At 43.5% G+C, this 27,793-nt stretch overlaps 1 protein-coding gene across 2 annotated transcripts in view; it reads right to left on the bottom strand.

The window, feature by feature from the left end:
- GIGYF2 (GRB10 interacting GYF protein 2) overlaps nt 1-27,793 on the bottom strand; it is a 107,060-nt gene that overhangs the window by 27,503 nt on the left and 51,764 nt on the right. The window contains exons 10-16 of one of the 2 annotated variants that reach the window (XM_090285007.1): nt 17,044-17,223; nt 13,590-13,789; nt 13,351-13,504; nt 13,077-13,265; nt 7,546-7,742; nt 6,485-6,644; nt 646-812 (exon numbers count right to left, since the gene is read on the bottom strand). In XM_090285007.1, coding sequence (XP_090141133.1) covers nt 646-812; nt 6,485-6,644; nt 7,546-7,742; nt 13,077-13,265; nt 13,351-13,504; nt 13,590-13,789; nt 17,044-17,223 — 1,247 coding nt within the window. Of the gene's footprint in view, nt 1-645; nt 813-6,484; nt 6,645-7,545; nt 7,743-13,076; nt 13,266-13,350; nt 13,505-13,589; nt 13,808-17,043; nt 17,224-27,793 lie in introns of both variants that reach the window. The other variant, XM_090285006.1, reaches the window with a different exon arrangement.

The raw sequence follows: 27,793 nt of genomic DNA, 5'->3' as shown, positions 1-27,793 counted from the left end.
TGAGGGGGCAGGGATAGATTGTGATCCAGTTTTTAGTTACAATACCAGTAACTAATATTAAAAAGAGAAAGTCTTCAAAAAGTATTTCAAAGCACTGAACTTCTATATTAGAAACATCTGTGTTACGATAAACCTCATGTGCAGGAACGGTATGGGTCAGAAAGCAAGAGGCAAATGGAAGGGAAGGAAGGAGAACGTGCGTTCTAACCAGGGGCAACGAAGAGCTCTGAAGCCAGCCGCGCTGAAGCACAGCTTTTAGGGTAAAAGCTCTGAAATGGGCTTAGAAGGCAAGGAGCCAGAACATGCAGGACCTGGGAGGTGGGCCAGGTTACAACATTCTTCATTCGACACCTGCTGGAGAGCTGCTGAAGAAAGAGGAGAGAAAGGAGAAAGAAAAAAGAGGAGAGGGGACGGGAGGAAGGGAGAGAAGTGTGTGCATGCATGTGGGGATGAGCACAGGTATTTCAGTTGTGAAAGGAGCGTTAGAGCTAGGTGTGCAGTCTCCGATCAAGACTTTCCACTGCCTTTCAAATACTTTCAAATAACTAGTATTTTCCTCATTAGATGCAGCATCGGGCTGTGTTCACAAAGAGAAGCAAGTGCTTCCGTGTTTCAAGTGTTCTAGGTGAGCTGTAAGGTACTTACCATATGAGGAGGGGGCGCTGGACCGGGAGAGAAGGGAACCCTTCCCCACATTTTCATGATATCACCAAGAGGCTGGAAGCTTTCATCACACGCTCGCTTCACCAGTAAAGACATAGTAAAGTAGCCTGCCTGAAACCATTCTGCCATCTCCTGATTGTTGAAGGGACCTAGAACAACACCAATTAAAAGAGAAGAGCAGTAAGAATCCTTTCAGGCTAAAGAGGAAAAAGTATTTCCTGGGTTTGATCCTCATCCAGAGGTAATGACCTGTTCAGGTGGCACCTGTCAAATAATTTCTAAGATAACCTAATTCCTCTCCAAAGGTGGTGAACAGGCTTCTAATAAAACAATTTTAAAAAGATTTTGAAATAAGCCTCATGTCTGCACATCCCAAATTCTCAGCAGTGCTTTCATTATTTTAAGGAGCATAACTGTGTCCAACTCATTAAATCTCTACAATTCATTTGCCAGAAAAGTAAATAAAACTGAAAAGAGTTAGTATTTGTTAAACTTCATATCACTTAATCATAGAGCATATAAACATGCAGGGCTGAAGATGCTCTCCTCTAATTTTCATTTTCTGCCAGAAATTATTGAAGGTTAGGAAAAATACAAACAACAGTCAATTAAAATAACACAAACTGTAATTTATTTACCCAGGTAAGACTAAATCTGGTCTTTGTAAGGGGAAAAATACCTATTCTCTAGATGTTCTACAGTAAGAATAATCAAATACTTTATTTAAAAACTAATACTCTGCTTATATTTGGTACTCAGCAAATATTTACTGAGCACCAATTACACAGGTCCAAGCAGTGGGAAAACAGAAGTAAACAAAACAAAGTTCTCGATCTTCCATTTCCGGGAAGATATACTAAATGCATTTTGTCTGCTTCTCCCACTAAATACAACTAAAAACCCTGAATATTATATATAAAACAAACAAAAGAGGACTCTGGAAGGTGGAGAAAAAGGCAAACTGATGATGAGTGTTGGGTTTTCATTTACCTTCTATACCCCAGAACTCAGCAATAAGAAACATGACCCAATACACATAACTGGAAACATCCCCCAGTTACACGCTGTCTGTAAGACCGCTATTTCAAATACGCAACAGAGGAAGGCTGAAAGTAAAAGGACTCAAGAAGACATATCGTGCAAACATTAATCAAAAGAAGCTGGAGTGGCTATATTAGTATTTCACAAAGTAGACTTCAAGGCAAAGAAAATCACAGAGACAGGGACATAATATAATAATGAAGGGTCAAAACACACAGCAATCAGAAGTGTAGGCACTAACAACAAAGCTGAAAAATATGTGAAGCAAAATCTGATCGGTGAAAAGAGAAACAGGCAAATCCACAAGTACAGATGAAGACGTCAACACCACTCTCTCAACAATGAGAGAACTAGACAGAAAATCAACAAGACTGTAGAACTCAACAACACCATTAACCAACAAGATCCAACGACATTTACACTCCAAAGAGAGCAAAATACACATTCAAGTACTTATAGAACACATAGCAAAATGAACTATACTCTGGGCCATAAATAAGTTTCAGTAAGTTTTTTAAAATTAAAACCATAGTGTGTTCTTCAAACACAATAGAATCAAACAAGAAATAATATGTAGAAAGGTAACAGGAAAATCTTTAAACACTTGGAAACTAAAGAACACACTTCTAAATAATCATGGGTAAAAGTGGACGTCTCAAAGAAAAAAAGAATATAAAATGCACTCAACTAAATAAAAATCTGTATATCCAATTTTGTGGTACACAGTTAAAGAAGTGCTGCGAGAGAAATTTATAGTATTAAATGCTTACGTAAGGAAAAAAAAAAAAAGAGGACCACACCAAGATGCATCATAATTAAAATTCCAAAGGTTAAAGATAAAGAGAATCTTAAAAGCAGCAAGAGAAAAGAAGAGTTACCTATGAAGAGGTGCCTATAAGACTCTCAGCTGAGGGCATGGCAAGTATTCAAAGTGATGGAAAGCAAGGACCTACAACCAAGATAACTCTATCCAGCAAAGCTCTCATTTAGGATGGAAGGGCGGATGAAGTGCTTCCCAGACAAGGTGAAGCTAAAGGAGCTCATCATCACCAAGCCGTTATTATATGACATGTCAAAGGGACTTAGTTAAGAAAAAGAAGATCAAAACTATGAACATTAAAATGACAACAAACTCACAATTATCAACAACTGAATCTAAAAAAGAAAAAGAAAAATAAACTAAGTAAACAACCAGACCAGGAAAAGAATCATAGGTATGGGGATCATTTGGAGGGTTATCAGCTGGGAGAGGGATGGGGGAGAAAAAGGGGGAGAAATGGGGAAATGGTGCAGGGACTAAGAAGCATAATCGGTTGGTACAAAATAGACAGGGGGAGTTAAGAATAATATAGGAAAGGGAGAAGCCAAAAAACATACAGGCACCCCCCATGGACATGAACTAAGGGGAGTGGGACTGCTGGAGGGAAAGGGGGCACTAGGCAGAGGGGAGCAAGGAACAAAGAAAAATTGAGACAACTGTAACACATAATCAATAAAATAAAAAAAATTAAGTATTAACACCAATTCTAAGCAATCTTTTCCAGAAAATTGAAGGGGAGGAGATAATTCCCCATTCCCTTTATGAAGCTAATATTACCCTGATACCAAAGCCAGGAAATGAAAATAAAAAAATAACAAAGCAACATCCCTTAGGAACACAGATCAAAAAATCCTTAAAAATATATTACCCAATAGGGTTTAGCAATATATAAAAAGAGTATACATCATGACCTGACAAAGTTTACTCCGAGGACGCAAAACTGATTCAATCAATGTAATCTACCACATTAACTGTCTACAAAAGAAAAATCACATGATTGATCAACAGGTGTAGAAAAGGCATTTGACAAAATCCAATACCCAATCACGGTGAGAACTCTCCAAAAATAGGGTACTTCAACTTGATGAAACAGCATCTACAAACGCCCAGCAACTAACATTTCACCTAATTAATAAAGACGAAACGTGTTCCCCCTAAGATAGGAATATAGGAAAAACAGGGCCAGTATGTCTGCTCTAACCCCTCTTATTCCACAGTGTTGGAATATATTGTAAAATAAAGAAACAAAAGGAAATTAAAGGCATATAAATTAGAAATAAAAAATAAAAGTGCCCTTATTTGCCGATGACAAACAATGTCTATACAGCCTATGGAATCAAATAACAACAATAAAAAATAACTCCTAGGACTAATAAATGGGCTCAGCAAGGTCAAAGAGTAAAAATAAACATCCAAAATTCAATTCTATATAGTAACAATGAAAATACACTGAAATACTATAAAATTTATAATTGCTCCAAAAAAATCAAATACTTAGGTGTAAATCTAATAAAACATGTACAGAATCTATGCTGAAAACGACACAGAGCTGATGAAAGAAATCAAAGATTGAGACCAATCGAGAGACATACCAAGTTCATGGATTAGAAGACTCGACATGGAAAAGAAGTTGATTCTCTTCTAAATAATACAGAGGTTTCATATAATTCCTATTAAAATCTCAGGAAGATTTTTGGTAAATATAGACAAGATTATTCTAAAATTTATATGAAAAGGCAAAGGATCTAGACAGGCTAAGAATTATTCTGAAAAGAAAACTAAACCGGGAGGAATCAGTCTACCTAACTGGAAGACTTACACAGCTACAGTAATTATCGAGGCTGTGGTACTGGTGAAGAGAAAAATACATAGGTCAATGGAACACAGTAAATGAACCCAAGAACAGATCGATGCCAATATGGTCAAATGCATTCTCGCAAAGGCAAAAGCAGTTCAAAGGAGAAAAGACAACCTGTGTAACGAAAGTATGAATTGGGGGAGGGTAGGGGAAAAACCTCAGAATACGAAGCTAGACAAAGAGTTCTTATACTTAATACCAAAAACACAATCCATTAAAAAAAAAACTAATCAATATACTTCATTAAAGTTTAAAACTTTTGCTCTGTGAAAGGCTGTTGAGGATAAAAAGACACTGACTGGGAGAAAATATTTGCAATCCACTTATCTAACAAAGGACTAGTATGTAGATTATATCTAGAAGTCTCAAAACTCAAAAGTAAAAACAATCCAATTAGAACGTGGGCAAAAAACATGAAGAGGCATTTCACCGAAGAGGATACCTGGGCAACAGGCACATGAAACCAGTTTAGCAATTTCTTTTAAAAACTGAACATGTAATCACCATACAACCCAGCGATTGCACTCGTGAACATATTTATCTCAGGAGACTGATACTTATTACGTTCACATAAAAACCTATCCATGAGTGTCTAACAGCTTTACTATAATAGCCAAAATCTGGGAACAAACCAGCTGCTGTTCATGGTGAAGTTAAACAATATGTCTCTATCATGAAATACTAAACTAAAAGAAACAAACCACTGATACGTGAGCCACCCCGAGTGAATCTCCAGAGACTTATGCTGAGTGAAAACACCAATACTAAAAGGTTACATACTGTATGGTTCAATTTATATAACATTCTTTAAATATTCAGGCTACTCTCCTGAATTTTTTTTCTCTTATTGATTATAGAGAGAAGAGAGAAATTAGAATGGGGGAGAATGCTGGGAAGGACATTTGCTGATTCTTCATTTCTGCTTTTGAAATCTTTGCTAATAACCTGAAATTGGTTGTTGATAGCATTGGTTTCAGTTCCATGATAGTGTTTGACCAAGTGACTCCAACATAGTAAGTCCTTTCCTCTCTCGGACCCCTTATCCTGCTTCGTTCTTCTTCAGAGCATCTGTGGCTACCTGGCACTATATGTATGTGTTCTTGACCTACAGAATGTGAAGTACATAAGAGCAGGGTTTTAATTAAAATACATACGGATGTGTGTTTCAGTTACTTTTACATAGAGATCATTGTTGCTTTGCACATACTTGTAAGAAATAATACAGAGATACCACATACTCTTTACCCAGTTTCCCCCAAGGGTAACCTCCTGCAAAACTGGAGTGTAATATCAGAACCAGAAGCACTGGCATAATCAAGATTCAAAGTGTTTCCATCTCAACAGGGATCCCCCATGTTGCCCTCTTATAGACACATCCATTCCCCTCCCATCCACTCCCCCTTCTCCTCCTCCTCAACCACTGGAAACCACTGATCTCTTCCCCATTTCTGTATTTGTCATTCTATATCCCTGGCTGCTGTGGCTCAGTTGGGTGTCATCCTGCAGACCAGAAGGTGGCAGGTTCGATTCCCAGTCAGGGCACATGCCTAGGTTGCGGGCCAGGTCCCTGGATGGAGTATGCAAGAGGCAACCGACTGAGGTTTCTCTCCCTCTCTTTCTTCCTACCTTCCCCCCTAAAAGTAAATAAATAAAATCTTTTTAAAAATTAGTTTATAACATGGTACTAACTCTTCTCATCCATCTTTAATAGTTTTTTTAATCATTCATGATCTCAACTCCAGTTGAGCAAAACATTAAAGCACAGTCTTCCAAGGCTGCTGCCACCACCCCTTAGGGAAGGAGGCTGCAGCGCAGAGAAGGGAAGGAACTCAGCTGCCTGGCAGGCGTCTGGGTTGCCAGGACTGAGGGCCTCAAGCATTCTGCATACATCCCTATTGTGTCAGCACGACATTGTACCCCGTACTCAAATTATTTTAACTGGACTCCCTCCCCACACCGAAATCATTAAGGACTGTGGGAGGAGCGTATAGAAATGCCCCCTACGTATACGCAAGGAAAGCCCGGGGCACCTACAAAAGTGCACACAGCGTCTGGAGGGAACGGCACACACTCCGCACTCAGCGTAGAACGGAACAGCCTACCTTGAACTTCTCCCTGGGGATCTTTGTAGTACCACTTCTGCATGGCTTCGTGCATCAACGGGACCGAGATCCCCTTAGCTCTGTGCTCCTGCAGTTTCGATGCCAGTCTCTCATCATCCAGGGCACTGTCTTGGAGGTAAGCCACCATCTTCTCAGCTTGCTAACAGAAAAACAAAAAATGGAAACAATGATCCTAAATTAACACGTGTACACATAAAAATGCCTACCTTTTGGGGACCATCTGATCTGTGGAAGACATTATGCAAGGCACACAGCAGGCAGTGCTTTAACTTTCCCAACAATGCCATGGACAGGCACCGCCCCATTCACTGAGGGTGAAGTCCTACTCAGGGTCTCAAAATTATTGAGCAAACTGAACTACACAAACTGGTATGGATCAAAGCCCAGGCTTCTAATCAACATACTAACAAGAGTATTTTTAAAATTTGTAAGCCACTGGTCAATCCTAAATTGTATAAACTAAACCTGTAAAAACACGCACGTTAACAGAACAAAAGGCTCAGTGAACACAATTACCAATAAAACCCTTCGCAAGCTGCCCCCTTTCCTCCTGTATCAGCATGTCCTACACTGAAGAGAATTTCGTCTGTAGAAAGCAAGCTATCATTTACTTTGCACATAAACAATGGTATATACAATCTTAGGGAAATGCAGAACATGAATAAGATGTTAATGCCCTGGGAGTTAAACTGTTTTCCCTGTTATACTTTAGGCAAAATACACAGAGACACAGTACCTATCCGCAGCTGCTTGTTTTAGCCATTTCCGGCATTCCACTGATTTCCAAAGAAAAAAGAAAAGCAAACAGCTAAAGGCAACCTCAGAAGAGCAAAAAATAACCTGACATAATTATACATAGCAGAAACTTACAAGCATGAAATGACTTAAAAGACAATTACTCATACAAATAAATATTAGACATACAAACGTTTCTAGTACATAAAACCTAGTGGCCAGAAGTCCCATTTTTTAATACTCATGTAAAGCTTCCCCAGTTTTATGGCAGCCTGAGAGGAGAAGAAGAACCACGTGACTTTTACCTGCTCCAGATGCTTGAGACCCTCCTCGTCATCGGGCTCCGCGGGAACACTGCCCATGCCGGGAGCACCTACAGCTGGCGCCTCCACTGGCCGGAGGGCAGGACTGGGACTGGGAAGAGGTGGCGGAAGCATGAGGAGAGGAGAGGCTGGATCTGAAGGAACCTGAGCCGGGGGCTGGTGGACATCAGAAACCATTTCTGGAAGGGAGAAGATGGAGACAGATGAAACCCCTTACAGCACGGTGGACCTTAAGGAGGACAGGTCTGTCATGAGCGGAGCGGCTCGCGAACTGGCTCAACGGAAGTGTGGGCTGTCTCACGACACTGCAGCTACTTGTGGGGAGAAGCGCAGGGCTTCTCCCCAGAGTGACAGGAGCACCTCCCCAGAATGACAAACAGGAAGGACTCGCAGGTATCCAGAAGGGCCTTCTACGGTGCCTACCTGTGCCACCAGAGCATCTACCCGGTAGCTACGGGTCTACCACTTGAGAACAAACTGAGTCCATCTAATCCCTTCTTTATACCGTGTCTCCGAATGGCAGAGACGGTTAACAAAGCTCTGCCAATCTTCTCAGAGATGGCACATCTCATCGCCAAAACCTTTGTTAAAAATGTCTGTAATTCTCTTGGTAAGTACCCTTTCAAGTCATAATGAACAGAACTCAATACTTAACGTTTTGTAGGATAATGAAGAATACCTGGAGTCTACCTGGACAGTGCAGAGGGGCTTCTCTGTAAGAATAAAGGCTGTAAAAGAGGCTCTGTGCCGTCCCTGTTTCTAACCCCCACTCCGCAGACGCACAAGGAGGAAAGGGGATGAACTCATGGATACAACTGCAGTCTCCCCTTTGAAACCTTGTGTTTCCATCACAGACGGCTTCTCTCCATTCCTGGTCCTCACTCCCTCCTACACCAGACTCTGTAACAGGACAGCCCATACACGCTGTGTCCTCGTCGCCACCCGCCCACACCTGCAACACTGGGACTCCCGCTCCCGCCCTCCAGTAGAGCTTCTCTCCCAAAGATAAGCAGTGACCTAATTCCCCAAACCCAACACTGTCTTCATCCTCCAACCCCCTAGTCACATCTGACGTTCTCTAGCCTTTCCAAGCTGAAAACGCTCTCCTTCCTTGGCTTTCCTGCTCTCTACTCTACCCTTGCCTCTGAAGACATTTTCCCGGCTCGTTACCCATGTAAAACCTGGAAATACCCAAGGTTCTTCTCAGCCCTAACACGTGTATGTAACCTTTCTACTTTCATTCTCTCTCTGGCCCTAAACCCTTGTCATCCTCAGTCCCTTACTCACAGCTGCTCTCTGGCCACCTCTGCCTGATTTCTCATCAATGCCTCAGAACCAACACCCAGAACCGAGCTTATTCCCCCTCCCAGCGTGCTCCTCGGTGCCTACTCTTCTCCTATTAAGGGTGGCAGAGCCCTCTCGAGACCCCTCCCTCACCTCTCACTCTTCCTTTCCTTGGCGCTGACAAGCAATGGCTCTGTCCTCTGAAACTTCATCTGCCACTACCCCCTCTACAGGGGCACTGCTTCCATCACAATGACTCCCTGGGAGCCCAGCAGGTCACATGCACCGACCTGCCATCACAATAATCTGCCCCACAGACTGCTGTCAAACCCATGTTCCACCCATGTTTCCCACCATCCTCCTTTCACACCTCATGGTTCATCTAAATAAAAACGGGCGCTGACTCCCGCCCAGGCCTGCATCAGTCCCACCCCCTCACCTCCGCCTTCACTGCTTCCTAGCACCAGGATGCCCTCTCCCAATCCGTCCAGCTACACTTACCTCCAAATCCTACTTATTATTCCAAGACAAATTCGAAGACACTTGTCTCGTGAAGCGCTCCAGTAGTCTGCCAATCATAAATTCATACAGTTCCTCTCTGCCCCTGATCACTGATATACACATGCTTCATCCCCTAAATCCAGTTTCAATCTTTAATACACACCTATGAAGCTTTCTCAAAAATACACATGGACAACCACATCAAGATTACAACTAAATTATAGAACCACCATCAATCACTCGGAGCCATCAAAAATCAAGCTGAATGGAAGTCTGACAACTACAGAATTAAAAGAGATTACATCCATCCCGACTAGTAGGAGGGGACAGATGTGGAACGGGCTGGTCCTCACCCATGGGTGGTGGATAAAAACTCAGGAGGGACATCTCAGGAGCAAGGGGTCCCACCCCCACACCAGGGCCCCAGCCCAGGGTTCCAGTGCCAGGAAGTTAAGTCCCCACAACTTCTGGCTGCAAAAACCAGAGGGGGGGTGAGCCGGTGGAAGAAACTGCTGGAGCCCCAAGCAGTTCCTCTTAAAGAACCCACACATGGACTCGCCTATCAGACTCTCCCTCTGAGCTCCAGCACCACCAGGGCAGCAGCTATAAAGGCGCCAGTGGCTTAAAGAGAGGAACTCAGGTGTCTGGCATCAAGGTGAGCAGAGGCCATTGCCTCTCTTCTAACCCCTCCCTCCCCCCCACAGAGCCAGCAAGCTGGGGCCATATCTGAGACTCCAGCAACCTGGCTAACACTGTTTCACCCACCTTGAAGATCCCCAGAGACTCCTCCCCACCCAACTTATGGGCCCACCCAAGCTGCTTTTCCATATGAATGGCTGGTCTTGGCTCCTGCTGCAGAACTTCCTAAATCCTCCCAAACAAGCGAAAGCTGGCCTCAGTGAACCCCAGGCCCAGCATTAGCAGCAGGTGGCCTAGATTCATGGCCTGGCTTTGCCTGGGAAGCTCCAAGCCCAGCACAGGTAGCAGCCGCCTCAGATTGCTTTACAGCTCAGGCAGGGTGGCGCCGGGCAAACACAGGTGGGGGCTGACCCTGCTCTGCACCCCCTGGGAAACCCCAGGGCCAGCACACCCAGTGGACAGCTACAGACCATGGTGGAGCACCACCACCTGCCCCTGCACAGCTGATCCTCCGCAGAGGGTGATGGTTGGTGGTCAGTGGTCACGTCCAATCCTTGCAGCTGATTGGCCTGAGTAAATCCCTCCCATTGACCTGCCAGCAGCAACCAAGGCTCAGCTACAAGAGGAGGGTGTACTCACCCCTCACGAAGGGCGCACCTCAAGTACCCAGCCTGGGTGACAGGGGAGGCTGTGCCACTGGATCCTACAGGACACCTACTCCATTAGGCCACACGACCCAGACATGGAGTCAGAGCAGCTCTACCTAATACATAGAAACAAACACAGGGAGGCAGCCAAAACGAGGAGACAAAGGAACATGGGCCAAATGAAAGGACAGATCAAAACTCCAGAAAGAGCTAATCAAAATGGGGATAAGCAATCTATCAGATGCAGAGTTCACGACATTGGTTATCAGGATGCTCAAGGAACTTAGTGAGGGCCTCAACAGCATAAAAAAGATCCAGTCAGAAACGAAGGATACACTAATCTAAATAAGGAACAGTTTACAGGGAACCAACAGTGGAGTGGATGAAGCCAAGAATCAAATCAATGACTTGGAACATAAGGAAACAAAAAACAACCAATCAGAGCAACAAGAAGAAAAAAGAATCCAAAATAATAACGGTATAAGCAGCCTTTGGAACAACTTCAAGACATCCAATGTCTGCATCATAGGGGTGCCAGAAGGAGAAGAGAAAGAGTAAGAAATTGTAAATCTATTTGAAAAAATAATGAAAGAAAACTTCCCTAATATGGTGGAGGAAATAGACATGCAAGTCCAGGAAGCAGAGAGAGTCCCAAACAAGTTGGATGCAAAGAGGCTCACCCCAAGACACATCATAATTAAAATGCCAAAGGTTAAAGATATAGAGAGAATCTTAAAAGCAGCAAGAGAAAAGAAGTTAGTTATGTACAGGGGAGTTCCCATAAGACAGTCAGCTGATGAAACTTTGCAGGCTAGAAGGGACTGGCAAAAAATATTGAAAGGCAGCGAAAGCAGGGACCTACAGCCAAGATTGCTCTACTCAGCAAAGATATCATTCAGAATCGAGAAGAAGATAAAGAGCTTCCCAGGCACACACACACACACACACACACACACACACACACACACACACAAAACCACTAAAGAAGTTCATCATCACCAAACATTATTATATGAAGTATTAAAGGGATTTATTTAAGAAAAAGATCAAAACTATGAATAAAATGGCAGAAAATACAGTTCTATTAATAATGGAATCTAAAAAACAATCTAAGCAAACAAGAAGAACAGAGACAGACTCACAGATACGGAGAGTATTTTGATGGTTGCGAGATGGGAGGGGGTGTGGGGGATGGGTGAAGAGGTGAGGTGAGGGGATTAAGAAGCACAAACAGACAGTTACAGAACAGCCATGGGACAGAAAGTACGGCATAGGAAATGGAGTTGCCAAAGAGCTTATACGCACGACCCACGGACATGAACAGTGGTGGGGGGACTGCCTGAGGGAGTAGGGGTGCTGGGTGGAGGGGGCAAAGGGGGAACGATCAAGACAACTATAATAGCATAATCAATAAAATATAATTTAAATAAAAAAGAAATAGAAAAAAGGAAAAATACACATGTATTTTGATCCCATCCTAAAATTTCAAAATGTACAAGTCCCACCGTGCCTGATATATATAGCAGAGATCCAAATACTTGTTGAATGCGTTCATTCAGCTTTGTTCTAGACATAAAAACTAAAAAGAAATCCTTCGTTCAAGTCCTCAAATACTAGTTTTTGGGGGGAAAAAGATACAGATCTTTATAATATTGTATCGCTATTTTAGAAATGCTGTTAAGAAACAAGACACGGGCCCTAGCTTGGGAGCAGGGGTAGGAGCGCGCGCCGGGGGCCGAGAACACGGCAGCCGAGGCACGAAGGCGAGGACCCAAGCGCGGTTCGGGCGTGAGCCACTGCGAGGCTGCGGCCTGGGCACGAAGGGGCAGGCGCCGGCGCTGCCGCTGCCGGGGGAGGGCAGAAGCCCAACATGCAAGGCACCGCCGGTCTCACTGAAGGATGCGGACTCTCACGGAGAACAACCCAGCCAGCCCCCCAGCACAGGCCTCACGGACAGGCAGCGCGGAAACGAACCCGAACACTGCCCGCTGCAGCATCCTAGCGGTGCAAAGCCAGCAGCGCGACGCTGGGCGGGAGCCCTCCTTGGGCCCCTAACACAGCAAAGGTGGCCGCAACCCCACAGGGCCCGCCACGTTCTTTCTGGCCTCTTTGGAACAACAGCACTTCAACATGTCACCTGGACACAAAAGGAAGGTGCGTGTCTGATGGGAAAGCCACTCTACCGCAGGGGGCCACAGACGCAGAGCGCCCCCGACGCCCCGGGCTGGGAGCCCCCTGAGCGCCACCCTGGCTCCCTCCGGCTCCGCTCTGTCGCATTCTGGGGCGGGCGCGCCCGGGCAGCCCAGCGGGACCAGGCTTACCGGTGAAACCACCGTCCCCAGTCCTCTCCCCTGGAAGCAGGCTGGCGGTATCGATAGAAGCCTGTCGGCTCGCGGCCCCCGCGGGCCCCGGTTTTGCTCGAAGACCCCCATACGTACATACCGTCCACTCTGCTGGGCGCCGCGGCTGGCACACCCTTTTCCAGCCGGCCCTCCTCCTCAGCCTCCTCCGTGGGCTCGGTCCCGGGCTCCTCTGTCCTCTCGGGCTGCGGCGCTTCCTGGGGCGGGCGGGCGGACGGAGTACCTGGTCTAGCAGATGGTGTTAAGGTTTGAGGTGTTTCCTCACTAGCTTCTGCAACATGAAGTAATCTTTGATTAACAGTTTAGAAAACGTGCGGCGCGACGGAAAAAAAGGGACAGACCGAACTGCAGCGTACCAGCCCCTGTCCTGTCCGGCCTGTCGGCCTCCTTCTTGCTGGCCTTGTCAGGCTCCTTGGCTTCCTCGTGGTGGCTGCCGTCCGAGTCAGAGCCCTCCTCCGCGGGCCGGAAGTCCAGCTCCTGCTCCTCCGGGATGGGCTCCTTCTGCACCTTCTGCGGGGAAAGCGGGAGGTCAGCAGCAGGTTTGGGTTCGGGGGCAGGTTGGTGCCCGTCGCGCCACGGAAAACCACGCTCTCACCTTCAGGGAGAGGAACGCCCCGGAGGAGTCGAACGTGCCCATCTCCTCCTCGGCATCCTCCAGGCACCACTCGGGCAGGCTGTCCCTGTCGTCGTCGACGCTGCCGCTGCCCGTGCGCACCCTTCGGTGGCCCCGCTCGTCGTCCCGGTCTCGGAAATCAAACTCAAACCGCCGCCGCCGCTCCATGTGCTCCCGCCAGCCTGCAGAACGAGGGCCATCTAGGGTCAGGAGGAGGACACAGACCTTAGAGAGGTTTTGTGACAGCACTGGAAAAAGAAAACGATGGACAGGCCATAAAGGAGAAAACTACAACTGAAGCAAATTCAAATGCATCAGCCTACTGAACAGAACACTAGGCAGATTACGTGAAGTTCAGAGCCCGGGACACACGTGCCGCCGCTAAGTGACAGCAGTTATCTTCATTAAGAACCGAGCCACGACAGACTCTAAAGCTTTTAAAGACACGTTGTGAAACAAGTCCCCTTTAAGGGACACAGAATGAGTAAGCTGGAGGCACCCTGGCCCAGACCGAGCACTGGCTATCCTGCCGCACTAAAGTCGGTGCCTTCCTTCTGACAGGTCTCCTGAAAATACCATTCTTCACGAATAAGACCTGCTCCCTGTGTTGATTTATATCAGAGTCATCACACCCAGCTGCTACTGCTAAGATCCCACTTGTGATTCTGATTCCCAACAAAAAGTCGTGGAATTACAGCACTGACAGATGTCAGAGATTCTACGTAGCTCAATACCCTAATTTTTTAATTTAAAACACAAAACTTCTGACAGAAGTAACCTGCAAATGGAAAAGCAGAACTAGAATCCAAGCTGCATCCTCTCCTGCTTTTTCCACAGCAACAAGCTGACCTTCCTTCCCTTTCTCTCACCTCCCGCCTCCCGCCTAGGGAGCTATTTCCATGTAACGCGCCCAGGGACACCCCTAAACCCGCCCGAACATGCCAGCACACCTGCTGCCTGGCAGAGAAAGACGGCCTAAGAATAAAAGACCCTAGCCAGGTTAAAGCACGTTTTTCTAAAAAAGAATGGGAAACTCGGTAAAATCTGACAAGCGTGAGTCTAAGTTAACCTAGAAAATAAAAGAAGAGGCAGGTTTTTACATATTAGGGTTTTCTATCCTTGACTGCTTTCTCTGTGGGAGACACACGAAGGAATGAGGCCCGAGCAAAAGAGCCTCGCTCCTGAGGCCCCGTTTGCTAACGCCGGCACCTAAACGCGCACTGAGCGCCGAAGGGCGGATGTTCGAACGCCAAGTGCAGGCAGCCCCTTGGAGCCACCCACCAAACGGTAAGAAAACGTCCTTCCCGCATCCCTTCCCGTTTACTCACGACGACACACCCCACTCACCACCTGCCATGAAAATGGGAATTTCAAACCCCCGCCGCTCAGATGTAAGCCGGAAGCCACGCCCCACGTGCTCCGGACCCAACGCCGACTTCCGGGGCGCTGCCCCCCCCCACCCCCGAGCGCGCAGCGGCACAGGGCTCGCGGCTCCCCCTGCCGGAGCCCCGGGGTGCAGCCCGCACAGGCGACGCCGAGCAGCCCCAAGGCCCTCACCGCTAGGCGGACCCGCTGTGCGCCCCACTTTAATAAAACCAGACTCCATATTTTTGTTGTCTTACCAACAGCAAAGCAAATTTTATTCATGGAAGTAAACAGCAGATAAGGCCCATCTGCAGCTCATTAAGACTGACTGTTGCTGTAAAGACCTCACATTAGAACTCGTGTGCTACTATTTTCACAAGATTAAGTGTTAAGATCATGATTTATAAATTTCTAATCAAATCCTAACAAAAATTAATGAAAATCTAAGAAATGTTAAGAGTAACTTAAAAACAACTGATAAAACCAGACCCAACTTTTAACATGCTGGGCTGAAGGATAGAGTACTCACTTCTGAAAATGCATAGTTACAGTGCTTTTTTAGCCCACGTATCTATATCACCCAAACCATCTTTTAAAAATATATAAAGAAGAAATTCTGGAAAACTGTCAAGTTGACAAACTGACACGGAAGTCAAGTATTAGGGAGACAGACTTAGAAAAAGACACTATATGTCCCAAAGCCAAGTTGTTGGTGAGGAAGTCTGACGGTGGAATATAACACCAACGTTTTACCTTCTTCAACTCCCTTTATAGAATCAACATCAGACGTCTGGGCTAAGAAACACTTCATCTTCCAGAACAGTCACCCTGTTTGTTTGTGATCGGCTGGAACTTTTCTTCTCTCTCAGCCCAGACCCTGTCCATTCCAACGTGTGTTGGAACACGGTCCACAAACCCTCTGCTCACAGGCAAGCTCAGCACAAAACACCATTACTCCTTGCAGAGAACGGCACCATCTGGTTGCCCAGGACGCAAGACTGATGAGAACTGCCTAGAAAACTATGATGTAGACAATGCCCACTAATGACAGAAAACTCGCCCAAAAGGCCATCACGAAGAGTCGGGCAAAGCACCCTAACTTCACCCAGAGGTGGATGTCCCGTCGTTTCTACCCACCCACACAACCCCACAGAGCACTTTCAATGCCTGTTAGAATGCTGACTCTGGCCAAGGCTGCTGGTCTTGCTACCCACCTGATTTTTAAAAGTAAATGAAAACAGTCCGCACTATTATAATGTCCTCTATTAAAGGTAAGCTCCCCTGGCACGTGGTCGGTAGATAAAATAAGTCACACACGTGGAATTCAAAGACACGTACACACTCTCTCTGTGCTCAGTTCTGCATGACCCCACAATTCAGACGACAGCGGCATCTGATTATCATGAGGCGTGGGACCAGCACTCGGGCAGAGGGTGCGCTCTGGCACAAAGCCCTAGTGTCTTCAGTTACCAGCGTATCTAATGTCAGGGGAGAACAGTTGGGAGCATTCTTAAGAGTCAAACAGAAGAACTTACAAAACCCCTCATCGCTACTATTCTCTCTCCTTTTTTTAAACTTGGACAAAAGAATGAACTTGTGATCATGCTTTTGACCTGGGTTTAAAGTTTATTCTTAAAATAAGCATAAATCACATTTTTGGGACAAAAAAAACTTTGAAAGAATAAATCCTTTCTTACGTCGGGAAAAAAAAAACATTTTAGGGGGAGCGCATGTCCCTAAATGAGCATGTAATTATACATTTATGTTTTAAAATGTGATGAAAAAAGACTTTTTAAGAGTCAGACAAAGCCAAACGAAACGCTTTCTCCATAGTGCAGTTAAAGGCAGGCATTTCCCATGAAACCACACTATTTGCCCCCGAAAAACAGAAGTGATTTAATCAAATGAAGAGGTCTGCAGACTCTTTATGCTGGAATTTTTCATAGTAGTAAGACTGAGTGTGATGACGTAATGACTCGACATTAGAACAAAACCAAAAACAAAACACCACAGTCGATCTTTGCTGCTTGCCCCCTGACAGTCCCCACCAAACCCCCAACTGGGCCCTCACCAGGACTCTGCGGCCGCCACCTCTCTCCGTCCCTTCTTGGTCCAGCAAGTCGCCAGCCTCCATCTTCATCTTCTCCATTTTGCTCCTCTCTAAAAATACGCCAGTTGTCACTTTCTGATCGTATGAACTCATGCTTTCTCCCCATCGATGTTGGTCCACCTTCTTCAAAGTTTGGTCTCCCTGTGAAGAAAGTAAGAAACGGGAGCCTCAGCCAGCGAGGAATCGGAAAACAGACTCGAATGCTCAAATCAGGCTTTTCTGCAAATGTGTCCATTTCAATGTCCAAGCAGTACCAATAAAGGAACTGTGGACTTATGCACAGATTACTACACACATTTCTTAAAGCTGAATGTTCACAGGCTGAGGATTTTTAAAAACAAAAATAAAATAATATGTGCACTTAAACCTCAATTCTTCCCATTAAACCACAGTAAAGCAAAGAACAAAACCGTTCTGTGGCCTCTGAAAATGAGAAAATTTTATTTTTTGGTCATCCTTTTACAGCCCATTTGCATTAAGATTCAAAATCCTGTTTGCCCGAATGGTTATTAGGTTTTATCAGATCTTTTTCTTAAAGCATTAAGATTATTTTAAGGGATAAAATAACTTAAAAGGGGGGCTATAATTATTTGCTGCACAAAATACTACCTGCTCTCCGATAGGGCAGGCAGCCTCTCCACAGCCCCCAGCGACCCTGGCCTGCGTGTAATCCCCTCGCCTGAAGCACGGGTCGGACTTAACTGACTAGTTCCCAGCACACACAGTATATCAGAAATGATGAGATGTCACTCCCGACGTTAAGTTTAAAACGACTGTGGCTTCCATCTCAGATACCTTCTCTGAGGGGTCCCAGCTGCCACGTCACAAGGCGACCCTGTGGAGAAGCCCCCCACCGTACCCCCGGCAAAGAACTGAGGCCTGCCAAAAGCCACATGAGTGAGCGTGGCAGTGGCTGCACCCCCATTTGAGCCTTAAGATGACCGCAGACCAGGCCAGGGCCACCTAGCCAAGCTGCTCCTTCCTGGCCCACAGAAACTGAGTTTATACGTGTTTGCTGTTTTCAGCCGCTAAGTTTTGGGGTAACTTGTTACACAGCCATAGATAACAACAACACTCATTTAAACTGACTTAATCTTTGTAACAATTCTTGGTATTAAAGTTTTCCCCCTTTTACAGCTGAGAATAGTGAGACTCAAAAAGATAACCCAGGAAAATTGTCCCAGGTCACACACCACTCTTTAAATGGCATAAAGGGGATTCAAAAGTTAACCTCCTGGCTCCACTCAGCAAATTCTTAGTGCACGCTAGGTGCCAAGTTTATGGATTCAAGTACAGACATATCCTATATGCCTGCCCTCAGATTAGAAGTGCTAAACGACCTTGGGGGCTCTCCTGCTCAGAATTAAGAGAGGATAATCCACTTATAAAGCACCACATTCATCATATAACTTGATTAAAAATGCAAGGACACTTACAAAAGAGGAACAAATTTAAAACAAAGAAATCCCTAACATGTATAAACTGACAAATGATGGCAATTGAATTTTAAGCCATGTAATCACTTATTCACAAGTATGTGCGCGGCACTGCACAATGACTGGGGAGCACAGCGGTGACCCCATGATGGCTGAACTAGTCAAACTACTCATGTTCATCTCCTTTTACAGAAACCTCTGGAATTGTAATGGAGGTACCAAAGTGAGCAAAATCACCTTAACAGCAAAATACGTAACTCATCAAAAATTGATCATTATAATTTTTTCTAACACGCTGTAAAAAAAAAAAAAAAAAAAAAAAAAAAAGTTACTAAAAATACTAGTAATCCCTCAATCTAGAAATAGAACCCACCTGTGGTTAGCTTTTACCTAACTTTGTACTTTTATGTCGTTGCAATCAGTACACCTACTATCTTGTAATCTACTTTTCATCGATGACAGCAAATTCCTCTGTGATTAAACATCTTCCTATTAATACGAATGGTACATACAAGGTAAACCTTGCTGCTACAGCATAACCCACCAAACGATTCCTCCCCAAAAAGGATCAAATTTCTAACATGTGGTACATTAACTTGGCTCAGACACGAGTTTTTTATATTGTTTACTGACTTTATCTCCCTTTATGTGAACTGTTTGCATTTTTTACTAAACTTAACAGCTTTACCTTTGTAACTGTCAAGTTCTACATATCCTTTTCATATTAGTATCCAGGAATAAGAAAATATAAAGATAGAATAGGATTAAAAATAAGAAAAATATATCGACAGAAATAGGGGAACTACAGAAAAAATTTCTTGGCTTTTCTACTTACTGTAAACTACTTTGTAATTCTCAACCTGTTGGGAAACCTGTAGCACATAACTTCTGAATAACTACTTACGCTATTTCTTGTTCCAAAAAGAACTTGAGACAAATTTTTAAGATAAAGAGGAGCACAGTAAAAAAGAAAGAAAAGAAGATCTTGGAGTCACCAGGCCTGATCTTAAATTCGGGCTCCAATTCCGATCTACAGATCTTGACTAAAGAAAACCCAATCACTAATTTGAAAGCGAGCGTGTGTGTAGGTGTGCATGCGTGAGCACAAGCGCATGTGCATTTCAGTGAAACCGCTCGATTTTACATGAACACCAGCTCATGGTAGCTAAAAAATTCTATTACAAAAGAGTCCAGATTTTGTTACTGAGTGCCTGTTTTCACAAAATAATTCCTAAAACTGCAGTGCACTTTTTTGTATATCATGTATTACAGAGTAACTAACAGAAACAGAAAGATCTAGGTGACAACTTTTCTGGTAAACCAATGAAAACCAGAATATCGTAATTCTGCCATGCCAACCTATTCCATAGGTAAACGCCCGGTAGGTGGAATTCTGTCTTCGGGGCGTCACTATCATTTTCATAAGAGAAGGGTAAAAGACTCAAAGACTTGTAAAGGGACTCCACTTATCTCCTCCCCTACCTTAAAAAAAACAAAAACATATTATTGAAGTGTCACATTTTTATCAAAAACTACACAAATCCCTAATGTACAACTCAAAGAGTTTTCATGAAGCAAATATATCCACATAACTACCACCTAAGATTTTCATAAAGCAAAAGAACATCGGGAACCCTCAGAAGTCGTCACATCCTCTCAACCATCTCAATCAGCTCTTCCCAAAGCACGCGCGATTTTATTTCCATCTCAAGAGACAGCTCTGCCTGCCTCTACACTGTTTCATAAAGACGGGAGGTTTGTTTCCGCCTGGCTTCTTTCACTGGGCACCAAGGGAGACTCGTCCCCGTTGTCACAAACAGGCGCCTGTCCTTCGCGCTAACGCACAGGACCTCACTGTATGAATAACCCGCAACATATTTCTCTTCTCAGCCGCTGATTCAGGTTGTGTCCAGGTTTTTCTTGCTATTATGAATTGTGCTGCTCTGAACATTCTTGGATATGAACTCTGATGGGCATGTCTGCATCCTGAGGGTGCTTACCTAGAAGTGAAATTGGCATGGCACAAATATATGCAACTTTAGTAAGGAATACCAAACGCTTTCCCAGAGAAACAGTACTAATTTACCATTTTGTGCGTGTTTCACTCCAAACTCAAACCTCTAGTAAACATTAACATGAGCACCTCCTCTGTGGACAAACGCAGCTGAAGACATAGGACTGAAAACAAAGAAGAGACTCAGGCACAGCATCTAGCCTCCAGGTCCACAGGCCAGGGACAGGGTAAATAAGTGACCTGATACATTACAGTTGACAAAACACTCTGGTGTATGTCATATAATCCCCATAGTAAACACAGAGTTCAGTCGAACATTGCCATCTCTGCTGTCCCTGTGAGGCAAGGGTGCCTGCAGGGGAGCTTCCCAAGGTCACACAGCTGAGTAGTGACCCAACCAGACACAGAGCACAGGTGTTCAAACTCCTACTCCAGGGTTTACTAACAAATTAAACCCATCAGAACAAGCCAGGAATTCTAGAAAAACTAAAGTAGGAAGCATAAGATTTGGGATCTAAATCTAGTAAGCTCTAACAGGGAACAACTTGGGGGGCAGAGACCGACAACATCTCTAAAATGGGGAAGATGAGAGTAATTTGTTAAATCTTCCAGCAGAAATTATATTTAAAAATGCTAAGACCAACTTAGTAATATAAAAACTTACCTCTAGAAATTACTTTGAGGGGGAAAAGCTAACTTCAAGCACCATCTAATAAAATATACTCTCCAATTACTACCAAAGCAACTAAAATTTACACTGTATGCAAAAAAACTGCTCTAAAACATTCAATCTTTTATAACCTAAACGATTCAAATAGGCTTGTGTCTGTATAAATGAGTGGGGAGTAAGGGTCTCAAAGAGAACTCCATCTGTATAATTTCAGTTAAAAAATAAATATATTTGTACAGAAGTAGGCAAAAATAGGGATGGAAAAAGGCCCACAGGGCCTTTATAACTGTTTTGTATACTCACAACTATAAATTACTTCTGCCCACTCCTGTATATTACTAACTTAAAATTAATGATAAACATGGAAGTCACTCATGAGCAACTTAGAAGATAATCTCTGACGTTACTTTCATGTCTAAATATTCTAGGGTTCTGCAGTGACCAGAGCTACAACGAGTGAGGCGCACCCACGTGCCTTTCTTAACATCTAAAATCAAAGTCTTCCTCCCCCTCTAACCTCATCACCGTGACAAAGTTGAGTAGCCAAATATTTTAGTTGGCTTTTTAAAATCTGAACGGATTAATCTGTAAACAAGATGATTTAAAAGAAAAATCAGTCAAATATGTAATTGGAAAAAACCGCCTGAACCAAATATTTCTAACCTGTAGTCGACAAATAAGCGTGGGGCCGTGACCCTTTGAGCTGAAAGCGCTTCTGTGCGGACATTACTTTTCTTCTTTCAGGGAAAAGGGTCTCAGGCTTTTGTCAGTGTTAAAGGTGTCTATGAACTCCAAAAGGTAAACACAGATTTAAAATGTATTTTTTCTATTCAACAGAGCAAACATGCCCATTTTGTGAGCAACTACACTGTGTAATACGTTTGTCTTCATATCACAGTAACAGAGGACGCATACAAGGTGCTAGAAAACACAGGCACTACATATCTAGTTTCCCCAATGGCAACAGTTACTTGTTTCTGTCTTAAAGTATTAAGTCTGAATAGGATTCTTCCAAAAATAAAACAAAATTAAAATGCAGTGTTGGTTTGACTCTGGTCTAACTGAGTGGACTTCCTAAGGAGAAAGAGCAGCGAAAGGGCACCTGTGTGCATGTTTGACCCACGGCCAAACACGGTGTTTATGGAAAACTTCAGATGGAGCGCGGAGGCGCTCTGCCAACACAATCTACAGCTGTGAGACTTGGAACTTACAAGTGCCCAAACTCCAAAAGCAAGAGCGGAATTATGGGACAGACTTTGAAGCTTGTTTATGTGCAAATTTTTCTAGCGAGTAACTTTGTATTCCCTCTATTCAGATATATATTCTGTGATCAACACTAAAAATATCTTCTAATGCCAGAGAAAACAGTGAAAGGGAACCCCACCCAGTTGCTGATAGCTACTCCTGCCCGCCCCAACCCTCAACCCCAACAATTACTTGTAAACAAAATTCATGGTGGCTAGGATGGAGTAGCTTAAATTCCGTATCCAGAGATTTGCAACCTTTCTCCTACCCTAATCTGCTCCACTGGTTAACATGGGACATGGGGCCTGAAAACACAGCCGCTCCTGGAGGACGGGAGAAACTGGAGGGGCTGCAGCGGGCTCAGAACCGCTTTGAAAAGATGCCTCGTGTGGTTTGAATGTGCTCCATCTCCCTGAAAGCCTCTTGCTCGGTCGGTCACCGGCAGGTACACACCCACCCGGACACTGCCTGAAACCTCTGGGGAAGACGATCAGTAGGTGAATGGGAATGCAGGACTGAAAAGACACCAGGCACCTCATAAAGAAAGCTAAGTGCACTATGTAAGAAAGATTTGGGGGTGGGGGGGGTGAGGGGACGGAACACAAAGGAAACAGGACTCATGGACAGGGCCAACAGAGTGGTGACTGGAGGGTGGGGGTAGGGGCGGCGGGTAAGGGGAATAAATGGTTATGGAAAAAAAATACAATTAAAAAAAAAAAAGAACACTGGAGCCAGGGCTGAAGTTTTCAAGTTGGGAGATTATTTATGTACACAGGCAGGACACTGCACTCCAACAAAAGGTTTTGCTGTTTTCAAGTTAAGTACAGGGCAGTACAGTTTTGGATTATATACTAAATTACTTCAGCCAAGAAGAAAATCAAACACCTTCAGGCACAGAGAACTGAATTTAATAAAGAATAACCTACCTGGTTTTGGCACCTTGCTTAACCATTATAATTTTGAGTAAAAAATCAATCAATAAAGATATCTAGCATTTGTGTTCATTCACAGAAGAAATGTTTGAGGCATCTCCAAATGAAATCGCTAATTCTGTTTAGATGAGCGGGCCCGTGTGTTTTAGAATGAAGTCGGCATATCATCTATCCCAACATCAGTTTAACCTCAGCTAACCTGGCAACCTCCACTAGAAATGGATTTAACTGCTCAGGTTATTATAATGAAAGTTACTATGCTCCTGAGCAGCACTCCAAAGCGGGTCTACATTATCCATACAGTTAGCAATGAAGACTCAATGTGTACAGACATAGCAAACTTCCAAATTGCAGAAATCTAGAAACCAGAACATGTTCTCACTGAGACATTCCTTGATGATCATTTTGCCCCATCATCTTTGCCTCAGTATGTTCTGAAATGGAAGCGGCTTCTCCGTCTGGTAAGACCCTTCACTGCCTTGCTTGCTATGATGTCTATTCAAGACGCACGGCAGACGCCCTCCAGTCCGTCTGGTTTCCGAATGGCAGTGTGGCACCGCGTTATTCTTCTTCCCCACAAACAGTTAAACGGCAGCTGACATAAAGCATAATTCCCACCAGCACAGGCAGGAAACCAGCACCACAAGTCCCTCCTTTATGCTGTTACCTGCTCTAGTTCTGAACGTCCAAGTTTCCAATGCTGTGTTTGCACATGTACTGAAATGTTTGGTATTAATAAAACAAAGAAGGAATTAATATTTTTTAATTGTGGGGGGCAGGGAAGGAATCTACAAAGGCGGATTTCACTTTCTAAGTAGCATTATATTGGTCTACATTAATAATTTTCCCAGCAGGCCTTCCATGGTTTTCCTTGAATAATCGCAGCCTTTGTTCCTAAGATCCTCTTACTTGAGACATTTGATCCAAGTTTTAAAATCAGCAGCTAATGGAGGTGGAGAAAAGTACTACCCACTAAGGCACATTATACAAAGCCAACCCACAGCCCATTCCAAGGTTGCTACAAGCTGGATCACACACATTTTCCAGCCAAGCACTATTTAGATATTAAGTTAAATTTTCTGAACCCTGAACACTATGATTTACTTCTCAGGGAAACATCTCCTAAACATCACTGAAGCATGCCTTAAGACAATTCTTCAGTTTTTTCACATAGGTGTTTTAAAGGTAAGTACGAGGTACCAGACAAGTTTATTCTTATTCAAGGTCTCTATACTTAGCCTCAAAAAAAAAAAAAAAAAAAAGTATGCCTCCTTGTGCCCCACTCCCAAAAGACTTCAGGTAACTAAATTCCCTATACTACTACATCTACAATTAGTGACAGCCCTTCTGATGAGACGGGATATGAAAAGAAAACTGGTAACACTCAAATCGTTAATTCATACCTAAAAGTCCTTATTCAAGGGTATTATCCCCAAAGACACGGAGGAGAAAAAGATTAGTAAAGGAACCACCTCACACTTCAACATGCTACATAAGGAAAGACGGCTGAAAAGAAATCTTGCAGGGAATTTTATCCCTTTGAACTTTTAAATAAACTCTCAAGTAAGATTATGCAAACTTACTAAAGACCGGTCCAGATTAGAGGGAAAAAATGCACCCCTTCTCCAAGTCAGTTCTGGAGGCTTTCTCCAGAGCTGTTCAGGTTGGTGTTGGGAACAGACAGACCTCCTAACAAACCAGCATTCTTTTCCACATGATCAGAGCTAATTGCCCCCCTGCGGACTCAGTGACCAATCACATCAGCTTCAGCTGAAACCAGCCCCCATGACATTATAAACAGAGGAGTGTGAACTGTAAACCCAGTCCAAGAAGAGAACCTACAAACTAGACTTGTAGAGTAAAATTACCTCATCAAAAAGGCCAACTCTGAAAGTTTCCTTAAGACCTACCTGTGCAAACAGGCTGACCCAGCAAAAAAAAAAACCTGGTGAGTACATGAAATAATATTCATTCTTATTTCTTTCATTAATGGGGAACAGAGAAAGAAATAGACTGGCAAACAGGGACAGAGCTGGATATTGCCAACAGAGCTTTAAAAGATGTTACCTACAGGGTCGCACATTAAGGTTCTTTATTCTTTTTCCTTAAATTTTAGAAATGGAATAGCGGTCCTCCTGAAAGGATTATTGAAAATTTTCTTCTTGTTTTATGAGATGTATACTAGTTCTCCATTATAATATAGAAACAAGTAGAAAAGAAAAACCCTAAAAAAACTCAGTAACTTTTAACAAAATCTTTTTCTTTTGAAAGGGATTAAAGAACCCCAAATGAGTATACAAAACAGATGACAAAAAGAAAACCTTTGTTCAAAATTTGTTTAATCCATGAAAAAAGTGAGGAGTATCCTATTTTTAAATTTCATTTTAAGCATGGATTACTGAAATTAGATGCTTCTGCAAATAAGACTGTGAAAGAATCTCTGAGCTTACATAATAGGCAGAACTCACACTGTTTGCCCTAATTATGGAGGGACAGGAAAGATGATTATAATACTCTATACAGTCTTAAAGTGTTTATACCAGATGTTTACAAATACAAAGTAATACTGCAGTCATTTAACGTTTGTTGTTATAAGCCTGTATTTAACTGTTTAGTACGAACTACAGCACCACACATTACAGCATGGCAATCAGAGACCGCTTCTAGAGCTCCAATCCAATGAGCAGAACGAATCCATTATTGTGATGATCAATGAAGCGGCCAAACTATCATTTGTATAAAGTACTGTTTCTTCCACCAAACAGTTTATAAATGGGCAAAAATGTACAGCCCACACAGAGAGACACAAGCAAACCTTCCCAAGTTTCGAGTCTATTTTCTATCAGGAACAGTTGAAGAAAACCATGTATATACAAACCAAGATAAATACAATAAAAACAAACAGAAACAAATTCATAGATATAGAGAACAAACTGATGGTTACCAGGTGGGAGGCAGGTGGGGGAAATGGGAAAAAAGGTGACGGAGATTGTGAAGTACAAACTGACAGTTACAAAACTATTCATGGGGATATAAGACACAGCCTAGTAAGTGCAGTCAATAATATTGTAATAATAACGTATGATGGGTGACAGATGGTTACTAAACTTACTGTGGTCATCACTTCATAAGGTTTAAAAATATCTGAACACTATGCTGTATAACTAAAATTATAATATTGTATGTCAACTTTAACTTAAAAATAAATTTTAAAAAATGCACCTGTGTGCCTACAATGATATGGAAACTACTTGGACATAGAACAGCATAAATATATCTATCCATCAGATAGTTTTTCATCCTCACGCAAGGACGTTTTTTCACTGCTCTTAGAGAGAGAGGGCGGGGAGCAGAGCCAGGGAGAGAGAAACACTGATGTGAGAGAGAAACGTGGATCTGGTTGCCTTTGCATTAAGTGCCCTGACCAGGGATCGAACACCTGACCTTTTGGTCCATAGGATGATGCCCCAACCAACTGAGCCACAATGGCCAGGGGCCCCATCAGGTACTTTTAAACATAGTGGAAAAGATATCTACATATATCAGGCAACAATAATTTTTTTAATGCCACATAAGCAGACATAACACCATATAGAAAAAAATCATACAGAAAGCCTTTCAGGTGAGGAAAATTGTGGTAAGTTTACAGATATGTAGGGTTTTAAGGGATAATTTAATTCCCTCTTGTCTTTCCTTTTTTTATATAAAGCAGTCTGGAAGGGGACTGGGTGGCTTGCCCACACTGACAAACACTGGCCAGCTGGATGCCCCAACACACCTTCCTTATACTAAACACACTGACCACATGAGTCCAAAGAATGGAGTCATACAGGGTCATCTGTTAGGGGGATCACAATCTTATTTCTCTCTACTACTCTACCCCTCAGTACAATTTGAACAAGACCTAGCAGGGTTTTATATATAAAAAGATATTGCTTTGCTGCCTTTTGACTTCCCTGTTTAAGGTTTTTCCATGTATTTAGTTATTTAGCTACAAGAGAAAAAGACTGAAATTGTAGAAGCCTAGAGCATGAGTGCTACAAGGAACAATCCTGAAAAGGCACAGATAAGAATAATGAACTTGTAAGCCATAGTTGTAGAGAAAGGGTACCTCCCAGGTAGTGCATTTTAGAACTTAATGAAGCAGGTTGAAAATCAAGAATACATAATCATGTAACTTTCCGCCCCAAAACTGCTGTGGAACAATAAGCAATCAATGGGTCCTAGCGTGAAATAAGCACCAGTGTGGAGGGCCGTGGTGGGCGCTTTCACACAGGCAGAAGAAAGAAACGATAAATGCCAGAGGCGGTGCAGAACCCCGTGTGGTCCACAGCCAACTCTTCCTCTTCAAAGTGCCTATGTCTTTTGTATAAAATGATGATGATAGTATTACATTTTAAAAATTATTTTCTCA

This window comes from Furipterus horrens, unplaced genomic scaffold, assembly GCF_987537825.1.
Source record: "Furipterus horrens unplaced genomic scaffold, mFurHor1.1.pri manual_scaffold_1, whole genome shotgun sequence".
Lineage (NCBI taxonomy): Eukaryota > Metazoa > Chordata > Mammalia > Chiroptera > Furipteridae > Furipterus > Furipterus horrens.
This window is presented reverse-complemented; position numbering and strand designations above follow the sequence as displayed.